General features: G+C 28.8%; 1 protein-coding gene across 1 annotated transcript in view; it reads right to left on the bottom strand.

The window, feature by feature from the left end:
- LOC107451685 (neural cell adhesion molecule 1) overlaps window positions 1-13,790 on the bottom strand; it is a 132,262-nt gene extending 118,472 nt beyond the window's left edge. The window contains exon 1 of the mRNA XM_071180574.1: window positions 13,284-13,790. Within this exon, the coding sequence (XP_071036675.1) occupies window positions 13,284-13,443 (160 nt within the window). The 5' untranslated portion in view covers window positions 13,444-13,790. The remainder of the gene's footprint in view (window positions 1-13,283) is intronic.
- Between the last annotated feature and the right edge of the window lie 8,715 nt (window positions 13,791-22,505).

The following is a 22,505-nucleotide window of genomic DNA, read 5'->3' as shown; positions in this document are numbered from 1 at the left end:
AGACACGCCTCGATACATTATAATGAACTGAAATTGCTGGTCAGTAGAGATTAGTAATTACACTGCCAAGTTTAACGGCAACCGTTGATTCAAATTCAATTCCCCTAGCTAGTACAAATGACCAAGATTCCCTCAGCGACAATGGGGTACTAACAGACATCGATACTTCGGGAATTATGAACATCTACGGCTCTGGCGTCAGTCTGTTCATCTTGATGAACGTATCCTTATGTTTAAGCATTTGACCATCCCCAATGGAAGGGCTTATCGAACTCATTAGTGTTCTAATCTCTGCCGGGATTCCACCTTCCCCAAACCGAAGATATCTTGGCGTGGATCTGATTTAAAGGAAGCTTAGATCTCGCTTTGTCCAAGAAGTTTTAGCGACGAATAAATACTTTTAAGGTAGAATAATCCTTTAGAGTTTTAAAAGATTGGCAGTGGATTTTCGTTTCTCACGACTATTCGAATTTAAAATTCAAATTCCTGAAAGTTGAAGTAACTTTTGTAGCACTATGATCCGGAGAAGAGTTACTTTCCCAAATATTTTTGGTTTAATTCGTATGGGATTTGATTTTAAAAGTATGTAGATGATTATTGTTTGCTTCGGCGACTTCTAAATTGAAGTTACTAAGTTGCGAAAAGATTTGAAAAGGAAAAGTGAATTATCTCTGAAATAAACGATTCTGAATAACTTTGAATAAAATATTATTGAAATAAATTATTATGACAAATTCTAATCGTTGTTAGCAGAAAATATAAAAATACGAAAACTAAATATGATATCACCAAGAAAAACAAGAATGAAATAAAATAATTATTTTGAAGGGTGACAAATTTTTATCTGTATTTGATTAATAATTCGGTACTTGAATCCTATCTAAACTGTCACAGCTCGACATTCATTAGATTACGTTCATAATTTCAAAGATTTTGAGTCCATAACTCTTACTGACAACTATACAATTTCTAAAACAGCTTTTTAAAATGCTATGTAAACAAATTTATTGTCAGAATATATTAAAAAATAAACAAAGGGGCAAAAGGAGTTGTTTCGCTGGTTGGGAGGGGGAGAGGATCTATAAACTTTAGAACAAGCATGCCTTAAAAATGTAAGAACAGCACTTCACTAGTTGATAAGGATCCATGCAAAGCAGCAGGCTACGGCTATGACATAAATCATTTTGAAATGTCAATTAGGGACAAAGTCATACGACAAAGAGTTTTTAGAATAAAAGCAACAGCATAAATTGGCACTTTATAAAGAAAAATAAGCAAGAACAAGCGTTTTTTTGTGCCAAATTGAATTTTATTGAAAGTATTTGAGAAGTGCAAGTCTGCCAATCCATTTGTATAGGTAAGTACGTAGCGCCTAAATAATGAATTTCGCTGGCACAACAGCAATAAATCTTTTGAAGGGTTTTTTTCTTTCTGTTAAATAATAACTTAGAATAACATGACAGTTAGAATGCATTTTACTTTTTATCCGGAAATCGATGCTAAGATCTTATTCAAGAGCATGAAAGCAAATTGAAAAATAAATATGGCGCATTTTTATTTACCTTTTTTATATCACTTCCCAAACGATGATTTGTAGACTGTTTGAATAGATTTTGGAATATTAACTTAAAGCAAACGATGTATAAGAAACTATGCATCGAATAATGGAATATGTGAACGAATAGAAGAACGTTTTCATATTTCAAATGACAATCAATTTACACGAAAATGATATTGTCAACTTTTAACTTTCATTTTAATTCTTCTATTTATTTTCATCCCCCCCCCCTTTATTTTTTAAATGACATCAAAATAATAATTTTCCAAATAAGAAAATGGCAATAATAAAGGTAGGAATGAAAGAAAACGTAATAAAAATGACAATTCTTCAAGGAATTCAACACTTAAAACAGTTTTTAAAAATACAATTGAATAAACATGACAGATTTCTGAATAGTTTAAGTATATACCAAAAATTCCTCGCTTTTTTTTTAATTATGTTGGACTAAACATAAAGACGAAAAAAGTTATAAAACCATTGTCAGATGCAATTTAAAATTAGGGATTTATGAATAACTTAACAACTACAATTGGGAATATTCGTTGTACTTTTGTAAAAATGAAAAAAAAAAGTTTTAACGCAGGGTTGGCAATAAAAAAACATAAATAAAAAATTTAAATAAACAAAAATAAATAAATAAAATAAGACGAAGTTTTTTTGAAGTAAACTAGAAACATAAAGATAACGATTCTTTATTTATGTGGCCCACGTAAATTATACGTACCTACACGCGCGCCTACGTGATATATATATTTTATTTAATATTCAAATTAAAAGTTTAGGTTTAAAGCAATAAAATAATCCGTCACACTTTTTCGAAAGATTAAAATTTGAATAAGTGATTACCATTATATTGTTTCAAGCACTTCATTTTCGGTACTAAAACACATCTAATTATGAAATTATTTAGACAATCATAAATAATATCCTTTGCATATTTCTTTCAGAACGAATTCAGAAATTTCCTTGTGTTTGAAAAAAATTTCGGCATTATAATCAGCTTACATTCGAATAAATTTTCAAACACATAAATCAGCGACGAAGATTCATTTTCAAGTTTTTAACCTTTACATTCTTATATTTATAAACATATTATGCATCCTTAATATTAAAAATATATTGCATGTAAAATAACCTAGATAAAGCAACTGTTAACACTATACGGCCCCCAGTGACCGGAAGAATTTTTAGTACAGATTAATATGCATCCTCTTTAAAATATGTTATATATAAAAAAATAACCTACATTTAAGGAACTACAAACACTATACGATCCCCAAAGGCTAGAAGAATGCACGATTAATAAATATCCCATTTAAAGTACTATGGTTTTTAAAAACAACCTACATTTAAGCAACTACTAACAGTATACAACCCCCGATTGTAAAATTGCGATGAATAAACAACAGTCATACATCATAGTTGTAAGATACGTGATTGTGAAAGGGTTTTATTCCTTAGAACAAGTTGAAGAGTGCAACTAGCTAAAAAGAAGATGCTGTTCTGGAAGATGATGAACTGTTTCATTCCCTCCCCCACAACAGCTATCTATCTATACATCAATCTTTGTTGGTCAGGTAACGATGGCGCAGGGAATGATGGGAAGGGAAGATGAGCAACAGGTGGCCGCAGAGGTCAGTGGACCAGAACCTACTTTCACTGGTCGGAACAGTATTTGCTCGCAAATATAAACAACACCTCTAAAAGAATAACATTTAAAGTGGATGCGTGAGAAAGTAAAAAACAGACCAGTTTGATGAGCAAAGATGACCAAGGGAAAAATGTTTCTTCAGGGGGATGGGGTACACATTTAATAAATAAAACTTTTGAAAAACTACGACTTTTCTCTTTTAAAATTTCTCGTGGATCTTAAGAAAATATTACGCAGCTCTTCATATATTACATAAGCAAGTTCTTGTTTTTCAAATTTAGACCCCTAGTCAGCAAAAATAAACAGATATCAAAATACTCCTATGTTTGCGTGAAAAGTTCGCAACACCCATCGTTTTTGTTTTAAATTTGATTACTATTATTAAGAATAAATTCAAACAAAATATACAACTTTGCATAAAACAAAATTTATGATTCTAAATTTACGCCCCCTAGTCAACAAAAATAAGCAAATCTCAAACCCCTTCTCCTATCAAATGGTTATGTAATATTGAACGGCTTCTAATGTTTGTCACTAAATGCTAATTTTAAACTGAATAGTTCAACATTTTAAGAACGATTAAAGGTATTTTACTTAAAATTGCAATTTATATTAACACACAAAAAATTAATTTTAACAAATATATTTGTACTAACAATAAGTAACAAAAAATGGTGTAAAACCACTACAGGAAAAGAAATATATCAACACTCGCAGATATACATGAAAATGCTGTAGGCTGATTGGAAAATCCGGCTTTTAGCTGTTATTTTCAAAAATCACCCAATTGGAAAAGTCTCCAGTATTTCCTATTCACCCTGGTATTTTATCAATTCATTACAATCAGCCCATATGAATTTATGTTAATTAAAAAATATACGAAAATAATTATTCAAGAAGAATGAAACAAAGATTGTCCTTCAGTTAGCCTAAAGGTGAGTTAGCTCATTGCAATAAGCCCAAATAACTGCAAAGCTGATTACAAAATACTGGAGATTATCTGCTATAAGATATAGCATTTCAAAGGGACATCGCTTGTCTGAAATGAACCGAATTTTTCAAATAGCGTACGACATAATCATCTCATTGCTATAAGATTTTTTAGGGATAATTCATGCATAATAAACTAAAACAAAAGATACATTAACTTCATTTGTATTATCTTTTAAAAAGTGGGTTAAATAATTTATTAATCAAAAGATATAGATAATTGTGCTTTATTTGTAGAGTATAAATTTTTTTCCTCCTTTAATAGTATCCGGAATTGAGCGAAATTTTTCACCTCCAAATCCCACAACTAATTTAGAATAACTATTAACCAAAAGATGTCAAAATCTCGAAAATGTCAACAACGAAAAAAGTTGCAAATTAAATCGTTTGAAGAAAAACAACACTCAATTTATTTCAGAGAACAGAAAACAAATTTAATTAGGGCTAAACAATAGAAATAAATTCTCATTTAAACAAACTATAAATTATTATCTCTTCATAAGTCACAGTTAGAGATTAACAACGCTTGTTTGAACTTCAAAAAAGAATGAATAAAAAATAAGCAAGACAAATAATTAATAAAAAAGAATTTAGCAAATGACTAAAACGAACTACAAAAATGAAAACGATTTTCTAAAAACAAAACGATTTACAAAAGACAAACGCATCGAAATAATATTATTAATTCTACTCATTTAAAAAGTTTTTAATAAAACGAATAAATAAAAAGATTCGAAGTTAATTTCTCGATTGAAGGATTCGACAAATTGCTGTATTTTTTCCCCCTCCTATTTCTTTCTTCGAAATAGAAAAAAAAAAGTGTCAGATTTATCGGAAGAGAAACAAGTCAATAACCTGAGTTTTTTTTTATTCCCCTTTACCGTGAAATCGCATAACTTTATATTAGAAGTGGGGAAAATACGATACAAGGGAGGAGTGAGAATATTTCGACAGGATATTGTTCCATTCCCAAAAAGATCGAGAGGAGGTATGTCAAGCCACGGCATTCGGAACTAAATTCCGAAAAATATTTTGGAGAAAATTCTCGTGTGACAGACGAATACAATTACAAGTTAAATGAGGTGCAAAATAAAATATTACACGTACTCATAAACTGTAAAGGAAAGAAGAAAAAAAAATGTCCTAATAAAATTCTGAATTTTTTAAAATAAACTCTTCCAGGAAATTTAAGAATTTTTGCTTCAACTTCGAATCAATTGGGTTGCACATATTTGAACAGACTATTATAGTTTTATTAGAAAACAAATTTTTAAACTGACTTTCATTTTTAACTAAATAAAGAATAATTACTTTCTTAAATCGAGAAGTCTAAAAGATATTAAGCATAGTTCATAAAGCTTTTATTTAAAAATAATAATGAAATAGATTATTCAAGATAAAATACAAAGTTTACACACAATATTTTGTTTATAACAAAGCGTAATATTTTGTTAAAATAGAGTTAAAAGAGAGCTATTTTGTTTCTATTTTTTTTAGTAATTACACATTTGAATTAATATTTAGAATTAATAATATAATTTACGCCAGCCATACATTGTGAAAGTAATATATGTAACATACATTTTGAAGTTGAAAAATAGTGTTACATACATTGTGAATGTAACTAATAGTGTTTTCTACCTTCTTTTTTAAACTTCATAAACATAAGAAAGAATAACATAACATATGAATATAAACCTCATAAACTTAAAAATTATTACAAATATCCTAATAAAATAATATGTGCTACGTGTAACTAAACATTATCCAAAATAACTAAAATAATTTTATTAAATAAGATAAAAGATAAACCATTAAAACTTAAGTTTAAGAAACTGAAATTAAAAAGAATAATAACTGATAAATTTACTTAAAGGAAAATTTAATCAACTGACTTCATTAGCTTAAAATTCGAATGACATTTAAATTAATCTCAATGATGAGAGTATTTAAATTAGTTTTTAGTCGGAAGTGTTTTTGATAAGGAAAAGTAAATTACGACTAAAAGCGAATGATTCTTGAAAATAAAGAAAGAATATTTTGATTGGATAGAAGCGATAAAATAAGATCCTTCACATGGAAACAGTGAAATGCTTTTTAAAAGTCATTTAAAACTGGAGACGAATGATAACTTTATATGGTTTTAATTTTAACAGAGTAATTACTTTAGAAGAAAGTAATAAAACTATCTTATGTTCAGAAACACGATAATTAAAATTGATGTAAATTATAAGTGCAAGCAAATACATATCAAAGGCGGGTTAAATTTTATTCACACACATTAATTTTGTCAGCTTCAAAAGTGAAAATTATTTTTGTTCAAAAATTAAAGGGAAGTAAAGATTCAATAAATGTCATACTTATCATTTATACGTTTTGATTTCCTTTAATTTTTAAATTTACAAGGGAAAAAATCGTTTGCGCTTATAAATAATAATAAAAATAATAATAAAAGCTGCAATTAATAAAACAGAATTTATCTTTAGAAAAAAATCCTCAGCATAAATTTAAAAAAAATATTAATAGAACAAAATTCATCATTTGAATTTCTAAATTACGTATAATTTTAATTTAAAAAAATGATAAAATCGTTTGACAATTCGACATAGAATAATCATTTACATGCATTTATTTATCGTCAATTTTGTCCCATTTTACAATATTTTATGATTGAGACAAACAATATTTATGGGGCAAAGTAACTGTTCTGACATGAACAATACCAACTGCATGCATTAGAAAATCTCCTTGACAAACATCCATTTTTATGTTATCGATTTCACTGATAATCGATTTAACCTTATAGATCAATATTATCACCATTAGCAACGCAAACTACTTATTCTGTTCTCAATAAGTGCAGTTTTCGAACAAATAGTAAATATTAAACTAGAATTAAATGAATTTCTGACGATAATCCCGTTGCATAAATGGAAAAGATAATTAAATTCTAACAACACACCTGAAAACAGAATTCTGTAAGAATATAGTAAAAAATAATAATAATAATAATATTTTTTTTTTCTAGTAAGAGTTAAATTTATTTTTGGAGTAATATATAGAAGTTGTTTAAGTTTCAGCAATATTTAAACATCTCAAAATGAAACAAACGATAACAATTCCTTTTCAGAAAATAATAAATAATAACACAGTAAAATATAGATTTAAATAAGTAGTTTAGATGCATTTAAGTCTTTACACTATTGTTAAATAAAATAGCACAAATTTTCGAACAAATAGAAAATACTAATCTAGACGAAAATGAATTTTTTAAGATAATCCTATTCCATAAATTGACAAAAATAATTAAAAAATAAGAACACAACTGAAAACAGAATTTTGCCAACATTAATAATATAAAATATTTTTAAGAAAATAAATAAAAAAAAGTATTGTTTTTTAAAAAAGACTTAAATTTATTTCGGAGAAATTAATAGGAAGCTTTTCTTTTGTTTTCCTTGAGGGAAAGCATTATTTAAAGCACTATTTCACGAATATATAAATAATTATTATTGCATTATATATAAACGAAAACATTATTTCACTTTCAGGAAATAAAACATACATCAAAATATAGATTTAAATAAGTAGGTAGGCTGCATTTTCGTCTTGACACTATTATTTGGGAAAAGAATAAGTCAATTCATTATTAGAAAAGCCATTTTTATTTCGGAATTCTTTAATAGAATACCATGGAACAGCGAATGTAGTAGTACCATTCTAGTGTTCTATTTACAAAAGACAGGTGAAACTTTGATAGCTGACATACCCTACTTTATTAACGGAAGCCGATATTTTTATAGTTTTCCAACGAAACTGCAATACTCATATTCATAAAATGAAATAGAATTATTAAATATACGAATGCGGTACTGTTAAAGTGTTTATATAAGCTTATTAAAATAAACGGAAACATGATAGAAAATAAACGAAATTTGTTCTAGTGACTAAGTTCTGACTGACGCATAGAGAAGATTTTTAAAATCTGAGTACATAGATGACGGATTAAATTATTTACATTTAACTATTATGAAATATACAATTGATGAAATTATTGTATCTAAACATAATTACAGCAATTCTCTGTAAATATTCTTACATATTTATAATTAAAGCTGAAACTTGAAATATTGTATTAATTCTTCTTCTATATATTCTCTATTAAAGTAAATCCTTTTCTTATGTATTTCTGGTCGGCTAATTGTAAGCAGGGGTCTGTTTAGAAGAAATTTGGGTCCGTTAACGGACCCTTCACAAAATATCTTTTCATAAAAACGGACCCTTCACAAATTTGTTTATCTTCATTATTATTTTATTAATCGAATAAATCCTTTCCAGGGCAGAAAGCAAGAAAGATGGATGTAAACGAATTAAGCTTTGTCTTCGGCAGACGATTCTTCCATTATTCGTCCGAAATTAATATTCTACGTTCAGCAGTATAGGCTAAATACCAAATATTTGTATGTTGCATCTCTAATTTAGAAGCAGCAATTGTTGTTTATTTTTTAAAATTTAATTTTTTTAATTATAATTTTACAGTGTTGAGCATAATCTTGTATGTCTTTACAATTTAAAAACTCCTTGAAAAATTTTTTTTTTGCAATAACGGACCCTATTTGCACAAATTCATAAAAGCGGACCCTGGACGCCCGAATGTGAGTAATTTTTTCACAATTTCACGAAAAACGGACCTTTTACAAAATGTCTGGACAGACTCCCGGTAAGTGTCCAATTCCAATATTCAACATTATTATTTCAGGCTCATTACAAATAGCTCAAATATCTTTTGGCTAATTGAAATATGTACAAAGAATTATTCAATCAGCCTAAATTTTCTTAGGCTTATAGCATAAGCTTAATTATACCAGCACTTTGAATAGAGAAATATAGTGAACCAGTGTAACTGAGCAATAAGCTCAGTTAGTTAGCCGTGGTGGCTCAGAGGCTAGAGCACTAGCCTCCAAACAAGGTGACGCAAGTTCGATCTCAGCGATGGCTTGGCGATACGAATTCCGCGCCTGGCTTGCACCGACCACAGTGCTGACGAAAAATATCCGCATTGGTAGACGGATCATGGTTAAGTCCTCTTGAAGTCAGGCTAACAGTGGGAGGTTTTCGCGGTTTTCCTCTCCATGTAACGCAAATGCGGGTTAGTTATATCCGAAAATCCTCTTCGAAGGCAAATTTCACACAGGATTGGGATCTAAATTACAAGGATACGGATTTGAACATTGGTAGTCGTAAACTCAAAAGTTGGGTCGGCTGTTCAACGACGGTTATAAAATAAAATAATGATAGATTAGATTATAAGTATTTGTATGGGTTCGTTGGAAGCAGTCTGTAAAAACCAGGATGGTTAAACGATGAATGACGTAGTTTCCTTTTGTCCTAAAAGTATCTGAGCTCAATGCAACAAGCTAGATAGATATTTTCCAACTAACTTACGACACATACAAGATTATAACATAAAAAACACTATGACTCAGTAACCGGCATAATGCGACACACAACCATTAATTAATAGGTCGATTTTTAACAAGGATTTTGAAATAAATGAAACATATAAATAATAAATAGGACTGGTATTACGTATATTCCAGTCAAGCATTTTCGCGTCAAAATCATTTTAATTTCTTTCTAATTTATTTTCATAAAATCATTGATTATAAATTGTCAAAATACAAATATAACTAACTCATAGCATGAAAAGAAAAGAAAGATAATATTTAATTTTGAAACATTTCCAAATTTATTTTCAGATATAGCACAGATGGTCGATGGGATAAATACATAAGGACCTAATTACTTCTAATGTAGAGAAAAAAAATAGTGCAATTATTTCTTTCTAAATTTTTATGGTACCTATACTACAATAAAATGAAATTAAGTAATTTTTTTTAAAAATAAATTTCAAATTAAATGGTTGATTAGACCAGGGGTATCCAACTTACATGAGGCAGGGGGCCGCAGTTAAAAATACCAGTCAAATGGCGAGCCGCAACTTTATCAAAAATTTATATAGGACTCTTTACTGTTTGAAGGAACATGAAATATTACTGTCAGATTTTTAACAAGTTGTACAAAACAAAAGTATTGAATTACTAATAATATTTTCTTCAATAATAATAAATATTTTCTTAAATTTCACAGAAATAAAGAAATTAGGTTTTTTTTATTTTAANTTGTACAAAACAAAAGTATTGAATTACTATAAATATTTTCTTCAATAATAATAAATATTTTCTTAAATTTCACAGAAATAAAGAAATTGGGTTTTTTTTTTTAAATGAAAGAAAAGTATTTAAACCCATACAAAAATTGTCCGTAAAAAATGACAACTAATATATTTTAGTTCGCGGGCCTAAAAAAAAAGGCTTCGTGGGCCGAATGCGTGGGCGTCAATTGGTAACCACTGGCTTAGACCAATAAAATAAATTTTTATTTAGAGAAAAATATATGGCATTGTTTTTCAAGCAACCAGAATAACTTTTTTTCTGATGGTGTTAATTACGTTAAAATTATAACAATTGTTTTTAATTACTTTAATGAAAAATTCGTAAATCACAATGGAGTTAGAACATATATTTAAAGTCACTTCTCTAGAAAGCTATTATCTACACAATTTAAATTACTAGCAAGTCCTCGATTTTGTGATTAAGATGGAACATTTCTATCGATTGAAAATTAATAACCGCTTGAGGAAATAGGGAGGGTAGGAAAAAAAAGAGAAACTCTTACAAGATTTGCTTGGTTAGGTATTTTGTTCTTATTTTCAAAAACTGCTCACAGTAGCAAGATAGGAAAAATATCAGCGTCATGTTTCATTTTTCTTCGAAGATAATATTTTTTTTCTTTTCGTTTCTATCTTAACCATAGCTATTAATCAATCACGGTTTAGGCTTTAAGAATATCAAATTCTGTAAGAGGTTTGAAAAAAAAAAAGTTTTTCTTTTTTGTCCAATCAAAAACTCCTAATAAAATTCTAGGAGAGTATAAAAAAAAGAAAAAGAAAAAAAGGAAAATGTATTTTTGGCGTGTCGACAACTTTTTTTTAACGCATCTTACGTTTTTACTTATACATCTTTTTCCAAAAGATAATTTAATGAAGAACTTTACTTAGAATATCAGAGGTTAAAATTAGGAAGTGAAAGCGCTTTTAACTGCTAAAGCAAATGTAAGCCGTTTTCTTCTAATATATATAGAATAATTTGTAACTCAAAAAGTATTATAATTAGTTTTACTTTATTCGAAAACAAATATCTAGGTAAAACTTAAAAAAAGGACTGGATGCCGAGATTCCGTCTTCTATTTAAATTGTTCCCAAAGTGATAACAGCCAGAACTCGGTTTTTCTAATTACGTAATTTAGAATTTTAATGAGAATGCCTAATGCAGAAAGTGATAATAACAGCAATATACAAATTTGGGTTGTTAGCAGGAAAAAAAATTTTTAATTTTGACTAAAAACTCCACAATTGCGGAATGGTTTTCTCATTTAGTTTTAAACCATCATTTTTGAATAAAATACGAAACGGGTCGTATTCTATCAGAAATTTTAGTAGTAAAAATTTTTAGTTATTTTTAACTTAACTACGGACCTGGTTTATTTAAAAACTTGCTTGTGGAATTTACCTAGAATTTAAGAACTCTCTTAGTTTGGAAGCAATGAAATAATATCAATGATTAAAAAAAAATATATCTAAAAAAAATTAGTTTCCTGAAAAATGAAATTATTATGCCCCCCGTCAATTTTCCTCTCATTGTATTTCAGTACTCCTTTGCCTCTTTAACGATGTTTTGGCTTTTGTTACTAACGCCATCTGCCGGATGAAACCAGCACTACGATCAAAACATTACAGAACATAGGGATTTTTAAAGCGTTTTAAACTGAATAGAATACTGACTGTTAGAAAACTTTAGTCAAATCAATACAAAATTAATTAAAATATTCCTTAGATTTAGAAAGTGAATAATTTTAATGAAAATAAAACGAATAGAAAAATAGAACAAAACGAATTGAACAAATTTTATGGGAAAATAATTCTCTCTGGAGCTCGCAAATCTTAAATACTATTTTAAAAAAAAGGAAACAATACGCATATTTAAAACTTACTTAGTTACTATTGATTTTACTAAAACTTTTATTAAGAAATTTCAACAAAATGTTGGATCAAATTTCGTCCAAACAGAAGTGCAACGAAAACTTTGTTGTATTATCATTAATATACGCATTTCTGATTATTTTCGTAAGTCTAAATATAATAGTTTCAAAAGAAAACTTTTAACGTTAATAAGAATGAACTTAAATGATAATTTTGTTTTTATTTATGCATAAAAAAAGGAAGTACATAGTTGTTTTTTATTTCCGACAACGTCAAATCCGATAATTATTACATCAAAAAATAATTAAAATATCAAAAATATTTGAAGAAATATTATTACTTTGCAGTTTTCAATTTTCTTAGTGTTTCAATTAGCTTAGTATATTTACACCAAACGTATTATTAATATTATTAAATTAAGAAGAAAAAAAACATGCATTTAGATGTATGTTAATAATGTATAAAATATAATGTATTAAATAAAACAGATTTATGAAATATTTCACTTCACTTATTTCAGCTTATTTCGTTTAAAAATAAATAAAGTTAGAAAAAAAAATCCAAAAATTTTTTATTGTTTGAAACATTTAATTTTTAAAGTAATTTTTTAATAATAAGACAGTAGAATACTGACGATCATTTTGTCAAAAAAGACAGCAAAAAAAGAGGAAATTATAAATAAACAGAAAGAAAATGAGTCATAATTTAAGATAACTTTCAACAATTGCGGAAACGCTACTTTACATAAAAACAAAAATGTAAAAATAAATAGCCGATATAATTACGTAAGCACTAATAAATGAATTATGTATACAAATTAGATAGCTACTAATTAATTACAATTATAATACTTAAGAATGATTCTGCGAATTGATTCTTTAATTATTTGTTGAATCGAAAATAACTTAATTAGTTCAGAAACATTCCGCCTATATAAAATCGCAATACCACGTGATTAAAAAACTATAAACAAATCTTACCTTCTGCATCCAAATCGGTGAAGTACTGAGGAGCAGCTTTTACGCCCCCTGTTGACAACAAACACAGGAACAATAATATAAACATAAGGCACACGCACAGAGTACTAGATGAACACCTAAACATTGTAATCCAGGAATTGGTCCGTTTTGCACTCGTCATAATCCAAGCGATATTGAAAAAACAGACGATAATAAAAACTTTTCTAAAACGAGAACTGCGGTTAGGAATTTTTTCTTCTGCGGCACTCTTGCCGATACAAAATCCGCAGGCGTTACACAGTCACCCACCACCGAGGACGAAAACGTGCAGACTAAAAACCAAAGGGAGATTCCGGTTTTTTCGTTCTTGCCGGCTGATGCTACCTCCCTCTCTTCCCTTCTCTCACCGCAAGTTCAAAATTCGTGATTCTTCCATCCCCCCCTTCTCCGCAATCGTTCGTTTCGTTGAGGATTACGATTATTATCTTTTACTCCCATCTGCCAGTTGTTCATTGTCTGTTTTCTGTTTCGTTCTATCCTCAGGTGAAGGTGAAAGCATTTTAGATTCGCGGCCAGTTGGCGGATCGGGAACAATATTGTTCGTCAAACTAATTATTATTTTTGATAATTCCGAATTGTAAATTGCTCAGCAAGAACAGAACGAAAAAAAATAAAGTGCTTGGAAAAAAAATCGTTTTTTGTTTTACTTTAATGTGATCAATGCTTGGTGTATCAGAGCGGCAAGTTTTAAACTTTTAAGACAGTATAAAACGACATTTTGTTACACTTTTAATGTCGTTTGGAATGTAGCTTTTTTTTTCAAAAATATTAATTCAAACAAATATAAAATGTAACTTTTGTTAAACTTTATAATTTTCTTTTAAACGTAATTTTCTTTTGAAAAAAGTTAAAATGACGGCAAATAAGTAATAATGTTTGTATTATTAATAATATCGTTCAAACAACAATAAGAGCGAAACTTTTGTTTCACTTTTACAGTTGTAATAAAAATAGCTTTCTTTTTCTTAAAAATAAGAAAACATTAAAATTGCAGCAATAATATTTATTTTTATTAATGATGTCGTTCAAACAATAGAAGTTAAAATGTCTGTTAATAAGAAATTAGGTTTTCATTATTATTGAGATCGTTCAAGCAACTATAAAAGTGAAACTTTTGTTTGACTTCTATGGTTATTTGAATGATAATTTTCTTTTTTTTAATTAAAATTATTGTTAATGAATAATACTGTTTTTATTTTTTATAACATCGTTAAAACAACTTTAAAAGAGTAATTTACGCTTATACTGTTGTTTTAACGATAATTTTTTTTAAAAAACTACTTACTTTTACTTAATTTCTTGTAATAAATAATAATGTTTTTAAATAATAAATAATGCATTTCATACTTTTAAGATATTTCTCAAAGAAAGTGTAAATGTGTAATTTGTTTACCATAATAAAAATGTTCTCTCTCTTTTTTTTTATTTATTTATTTTTTTTTTTATTGAAAAAGTAAAACAAACACCTGAGGACGATTTGGAAGAAAATGACATTATGGACGCTAATTTTACTGGCTGAACTTTATCAACATTTTTAAAACTTCATTACTTTATTTTTTTGCCGTTTTTTAATATTGGTTTTACTATTGTATTCCATTAATAACATTTACTCTTTTTAATCAGTCGGCTTGTTTATTGTGCTCAATATTCTTTTTAAATTTTTTATTAATCTTTTTTTTTTTTTTTTNCCCATTTCAGGGGGAACTCCTTTAAATATGTTTGCCCATTTAAGAGTAAAACTATTTCAAGTAAGCGCCACCAAGAGGGTTAAAAGTTTTTCTTCTTACCACTCATGTATTGCTAATCTTAAATCATTTTCTTTTCATCTCATGCTCCTGTAATTTTGTCCTGAGTGCCGATCTTCTTGTTGTGCTTTCTCATATTCTGCCTTTTTATATTTAATTTTCCAAATTTAAATTCATTAAAAAATAATAAACAAAAAGTAAATAAATAAAATAAGGGGGAAAATAAAAAATCTTATTTTTGTATACATTTATTGTAATTATTATAAGTTCCATCTAGCTTTCAACTGAGCACATTCGTAAACTCAAATAGTGCTGTAAGAAAATCGAATTTAAATTTTTTTTTAAAACTCGTATTTTACCTTTTCATCACTTCTATTTGCTTCAGTTCAAAATTTTCACTGAATTGTGTTCACTGTCCTCAAAAACATTCAGTTAAATGTAATAAAATGCTCCAAAACATCAACAAATTTATATATTTGACCCTCTAACAATCGTCCTAAAACGAACATTCCTTCAATCCTTTATTTTCGATTCCCATTAAAAAATCTTTTTCCCTGAAAGACAAAAATCGGCCAATCACAAGGAGCTCTTTGGTAACTTTTTTTTTTTTTTAAATTCTTTATTTCATCCACTTTCGTTGTCTTATTTTCTATTTAGAATCCTATAACAAGTTCAATGTAAAAAAGGAACAAAAATAAGAGGTTCTAGAATAAAAGCCGTAGTCAGCCCGTTCTAAAAAAAGAAATTTTTTTCAAAAAAAAAAGAACAAATCGAAATCTTCTGTAAGAGAAATAGCTATAGGATTCTAAGAAAAACAGTGAGTTAAAAGAAAGTGAAAGGAGAATAGGAATTTTCGTACTGGTCTTAAGATAAACTCCGAACTGAAGAACCACTCTTTCTAAGATAATACACTAGGGCTTTAAAGAAAGTTTGTTGGAGAGAGTTATGAAAAGTTCACGTTCATAAAATTTCATGATTTCGTATCTATTTATTTTTTTCAACCTGAATTTAATAATAATAATGTTCTGATAAAAACTTAACGATAACCCTAAAATTTAAATTCGAAAGACTATTTTTTGAAAGCTCTGTCGTCTCACAAAATACTCCTTTTTTTTCTTTTCTTTTTTTTTTCCTTTCTTTTTTTTCCTTTCTTTTTTTCTTTCTTTTTTTTTCTTTCGTTCTTTTTCTTCTTCTTTTATTTCCTTTCTTTCTTTCTTTTCTTTCTTTTTTTTCCTTTCCTTTTTTTTCCTTTCTTTTCTTGCTTTCGTTTTTTCCTTTTTTTTCTTTATTTCTTTTTTTCCTTTCTTTTTTTTTCTTTCCTTTTTTCCTTTCTTTTTTTTTTCTTTTTTTCTTTCTCTTTTTTCCTTTCTTTTTTAACAAATAATATCAAGCTTTTAAGCATCCTGAAAAAATGAGAACATCGGAAAAAAGAGAGCCGAAAAAAAAGCTCCGGTAAATAAGAACACCGGGAAAAAGTACCTCTCAAATAATTTTATGAATTACAACCGATTCAATTCGGGTCGTTAAGGCAGAATTTAATGCAATTAAGTATTTAATTATTTGAATGAAATTAGATGTATGATTAATTTACAGTTTACATAAAGTTACTTTCCCCACTTTATCCTACACTAATGAAAAATAATTGACAAAACTACCAGAATATGGTAAAATTTACAGCTTTTCTGACTCAATGGGAACACCAATGGGAGCTCGGTAATTTCTACCGAAGTGCTTTGGTAATGATTTTGGTAAAATTAACAATAAAATAAGGTTTTATAATACGTGATAAAATTTGATTCATTTGGTAATTTTATAACGATACCTCAGAGCATAGCATTAAAACCATTTATTCGGTTAAATTTACTTTTCAGTTTTGTATTTTTTACTAAATGTGAAGTAATAAGAACTATAATTTTAAAAGCTAGAATTTCCGGTAAACTATTATAAGATGAACGGAATAAGTACAGTATATTTTGGTTCTTATAACCAGAAATGTCATTACCATACAGATCGGTAATTTTAACAGAATTTTTTTTTAATCGTGTATGTAACAAAATGATCAAGACTTGAAGGCAGTTCTAAAATTGTTCTAAATTTCGAAAATTAGATTTCGTGTATTGTGATTTGTTATATTAAATGCAAATAATAACTTTTAAATAATAATTATTCAACTAGTTATTTTTTTTAAAAATTGAATTAAATCGAAATATTTTTAATTTTTTAAAAGATTAAGCCCTTGAGAGATTATTGTTAATTGATTTAATTGATAGATTATTTATTATACAATTATTTTTAACATAATTGCATCAAGAAACATAAAGTATTAAAAGTTCCTTCCACTGAATTTTAAATTTAGCGTTACGTGGAGTGGAAAGCCACGAAAACCTCCCACTGTTAGAATGACGGCAAGGAGACTCTTACCCATGATCCGTCTACCACTGCGTATATTTTACGTCAGCACTGTGATCACTGCGATCCGGGTGCAGAGTTCGTATCGCCCAGCCATCGTCGGGATTTGAACCCGGTTCACCTCATTGGAAGGCTAACGCTGGATTTATTAGAGCCATTGCGGCTCCAATAAATAATGTTCAATTTTGTTTTATAATCTTCGATGAACAGCCGACCCAATTTTTGGGTTTACGACTGCTAATGTACGACTGCCTTGTAATTTTGAACCCAATCCAGAAGACAATCGAACTCTTGGTTCAAGTATTGGGAAAAATTTTTCCTTCGTGGAGAACTTTTTGAGTTAACTAACCCGCATTTGCGTTACATGGGAGGAAAACCACGAAAACCTCCCACGGTAAATGTGGCGGCCCGGGGACTCTAACCCATTACTACAGAGGATATTTCACGTCAGCGCTGTGGTCGGTGCAAGCCGGATGCGAAATTCGTATCGACTGGGATTCGAACCCGGTTCGCCGCATAAGCGAACGATCTATCCCCTGAGCCATCGCGGCTCAATAAGTAATGCTTGAATTTAACCTACAAATCTACCGGGTACAATGATCATTTTCAAACATTTAATAATAATGAGTTTATTAATAATAAGTTACATTTTATGTTTTTTTTAATTGTTTTCTTTTTAATTTAGTTATAATAATTATTCAAATGTTGCAGCTTTTTAGTTTTAAAAACTTATCAGTATGATGCACTTCTTAAAAATATTATATTCGAAGCAATTTGCAAGTTCGATGGGGAAAAAAAGTTTTTTTTCTTATACCTTTTTCTTATTTTTATTTATTTATTTTTTAACATACTGCATTCCCATGTAACGGAACCTCTTCTCTTGCTACTAGTTCTAATAGCGTCTCTCAAAAGTAATTTCGAAGCTTTCACTCTCACAAAATCTTAGGAATTGCAGCCAAAACAGAAACCCCCCTTTAAAATTTTGACTGAACACGTGCCATTCATATGTCAATAAATCAAAAAGTCTCCGTTTATTGCAAACTTGTGAACCGTTTTGGTTCATCTCCAACCCCTGTAGAGAATTTTTTTAAAACCAGACACTTCCAAGAAAAATCACCTGACCACCCCAAAAGTACGTGAAAAATGCCCAAAAAATAGCAACTATTTTATTCTTTAGGAAAGCCTAATTTGACACAGTCGGCCACCCCATGCCGACAACCAACATTCCTATTTAACCACCCACTAAGTACTTATTGTGACATGGCAGGGGGCGTGCTTTACAAAAGAGAAAACGATCTAGACAAGGGGGTGTAGGGTACTGCAAAATGTTTCCAAACGGAAAAAAATATAAAGGGGGTGTTAAAAAGTTCTCGTCGTGGGAACTGTCGGCATGTGATACTCCGCTAAATGTCACGTGTCCCGATCTTCAGTTGTTCCTAATTGGCACGAGGAAGTGCAATGCAAAGATTCGAATGATAAATGCCAAAGCAAAGCAAGAAAAAAAAATATTGATGATAAAATAGTTTAGAAAATTTTGCATGAATTTGACATATTTAAAATTTTATCCTTATAAACAACTCAAACTAACTATCGAGTTTGTTACTTGACAATTAATTCGTTAGTTGAAAATTAATTTGTTAATAGACAAATAATTTGTTAACTATCTAATATTTCTGACCTGAAGAATACCGATTTAATTATATTCTTGTGTCGTCATCGTTAGTAAATCATGGCATTTGTCGATTCAGAAGCCAATCAGGATCGACAGACACGCGTGACGTCGCTTACCGATATCCAATTAAATCTCATTTAAATCACATGGTTAGGCGTAATCACTTCACTTCTTCTCGAGTTGCAAGTACCCAATTCTGTTTTGTCACATATTTTAAAGATAGCATCAGTGACGTTTCCTAGATCATAGCTCTATTTAATAAAAAAATAAAAGGGAGTTTGTTGCTTGACCTTTAATATTTAATTACTTTTTATTCATTATGTCAGATAAACTCAACGATCAACGTAAACGTGGTAGCATAGGTAGACTACGTCACCAAATTAGTATTCCTAAAGTTATCTGAAATCACGATTTTATTTTGTTTACAATAATGCTTTTAAAACGAGTAGCTATATTACTAAATAACTTTAAATTAAACAATAATTGAAATAAAAAGAAATAAGTTATCTACTAAAAAGCAAAATTAATTGAGAAAAAGTACTAACTTCGTTTTTAGAGAAGTATGAAAAATAACTATGCTATTATTGACGCCAATAACGCTTAAATTATTTTAGTAATAGGTAGTATTATGGTGATTGGTGCAGTTTTACTGGATGTTCGAATATAGGTACAAAATTTATAATATTTCATAAATATGTTAGGTACGCATTAAAATTGTACCAATACTGAGAACTTTCAATATATGTACTGTGAAAATATGCTTTTTATGGCCTCTCGGAAGGGATATAAATACGGAAGTAAATTGCTTGGTATCAGAAAATTTTGTATTTCATGGCCTCGAGCATCAGCATTTTGCCAAACAATACTGTATTTAGTTCGTCTTTATTTTGCTGGGATGAATGAACAACTAAAAACGTGTTTTTGTATAATCTAATAACGTAAAGTCACAGGAAAGGGCAACAGATAATAATAAATGTTTTTAAAAAAAATAGAATTCTTTTAATCAGTAATGTCCTTTATTTGAGAGTGATTTCGTAGTTTTTGTTCAGTACTGAATTATTGATTGTTTTCTTTTTTTTTCACACTGAGCGATGAACAAGCATTCAGCTAGAGTAATCATGCATAGTTTATTGTTACCGCAGTATCTACAGATTTAATATACCATATACTGGGGCAAAATTAAGAAAATTCAAAAAATTGAAAATGTTAAACGATTAAATTATTTAAAAGTTAAATCAAAACTTTTACTTTGAGTTTAAGACGACTCTATACCACGGGAGAAACTTCCCATCGCAAATTCTTTTTCCCCTTTATAAGTAATTTAAAATTTAGATCAATGAAAAAATGAGCTCAGGCAGACCTAGAGTAAGCTATGAAGTTTCAAATACAGAAAAGAATTTTTCAAAATATCAAAATGAAAATAAATTATGAGAAGATAAATGAGGATTACGACATGAGGAAGTTCTTTTCAATTAATTGTTTGCATTTCTATAAGTTCATTTTTTTTTTCAACTATTGAAACTTCATGGTGGTTCATCTAGGTTTGCCTGATACCAATTCTTTCATTCGTTAAAAGGTTGTTTTCCGGAGACTTCGTCAACATATGAAATTATTTTTTATGGCGAATAACATGCTATTTTCATAATTGCTGTGAGTTAGCAACAGTTATTCACGACTTGTTACGACACGTTTAGCCAATCAAAAACTAGCACTGTCTATTCTTATTCTAAAAATGGAGCCAAACGTTAATATCGAGAAAAGTCTCAGTTTTGTGGAAATAAAAAGCGTTTTGGGTCTACTTTCTTAATATTTAAAAACTTACTCCAATGCTGCATTATATGGGCTCGTGAAAATTTTTGCAAAAACTGAGAATAAGTCAGTTTTGATCATTTTCTCTTAGGTTGAAAAATGTCGCCAAATTAGTGATTTTTTTAAAAAAATAAGAATTTTAAAAATATTAAAGTTATTGGCCTAGATAATTCTTCACAGCAAGATGATATATATAGTTTAAAATCATCGTTTTGTTTCCAGTGTAAGTAACTTAGACTGTGGCTTTTTTATTTTCCTTGGCGACAGAGCTTCGAAAAGCCATATTAAATTTTAAATTACTCGTGGAAGAGAGGAAAAGTTTCTCCCGCGATGTGGCATCCTCTTAAAAGACACTCAACGTGTGGCTTTTTTTTATTATTATTTTCTTTGGCTTCGAAAAATACCCTCAAATAATAAAAGGGTATTTGAAGGCCCCACTACAGTGCCGTGGGAACTGTCAGTACGTGCTGAGGTGCTAAAGTGGCAAGAGGCCTGCAGGCTCACCCTCAACTGCTAATTGGAAAGAGGAAACGTCACAAGGAAAAGAAAATTGAAGAGAACGTTTCTTATGTTTAGAACGATCTTGGGAAAAGGGACCCTAAGGGTTGATACCATTTCAAAAACGATAACAGAAACAATGATTATTATCATAACTGGCAAAATAGTTTCAGAAATCCCGCATAATCCCATAATTCCGTCTTGAAAGGTTTTTCCTAAATCGCGTTTAAGTTCAAATGCTTGCCGTTTAAGGAAATTACAGCTATTTGTGGCACTCCTCGTGAGTCGAAAACAACAGATCAAAAAGTAACGCTTAGAGGTAGATTTCATTTAAAAGTATTGTTTACAATTTGTAGGAAAGTAACTTTTAAGTGAAACAAATTATCCATAAGTTCGTGCAATTACCGAGAAAGTAATCTTTTGACTTACCATTTTTTTTTCAGTAGATCCTTCCATTTAAAATTCCACAACGATTGTTTTTTATTTATTTATCTTCCTTTTACAGAAATTAGAAGATAATGTAGCATACGCGTTTTTGTTGTTGTTCTTGAAAGTTTGATTTAGCCAGCAAATAAATTGTACAAATGTATATATTTGTGTTTAATTATTTTTGGCACCATTACAAAATTTTTCAAAATAAATAAATAAAAGTTAAATGTTTGAAAAATTATTGGCAGACAGAAAATAGTAAGAGAAATAAAGTACGTTTATAAGTAAACTCTTATAAGGATATTTAAAACTTATAACTTAGGTAAAGAATTTGATTTTTAAATACTTTTCAGTAAATAGCTTGATTTTTTGACTAATTTTTGGTAAACAACTTAATTTTTTTAATTTTAAGTAAAAAAAACTAATTTTTTAAAAATTAATTTAAACTAAATAACTTGAATTTTAATTATTTTAAGTAAATAACTTGGTTTTGAAATTGATTTTAGGTAAATAACTCGATTTTTAATTAATTTTAAGTAATCATCTTGTTTTTTGAAAATTAATTTTAAATAAATAACTTGATTCTTTTAATTAATTTTATGTAAACAATTTGACTTTTTA

The sequence above is a fragment of the Parasteatoda tepidariorum genome, chromosome 5 (assembly GCF_043381705.1).
Source record: "Parasteatoda tepidariorum isolate YZ-2023 chromosome 5, CAS_Ptep_4.0, whole genome shotgun sequence".
Taxonomy (NCBI): Eukaryota; Metazoa; Arthropoda; class Arachnida; order Araneae; family Theridiidae; genus Parasteatoda; species Parasteatoda tepidariorum.
The sequence above is the reverse complement of the archived record's forward strand: the minus strand, read 5'-3'. Positions and strand labels throughout refer to the sequence as shown.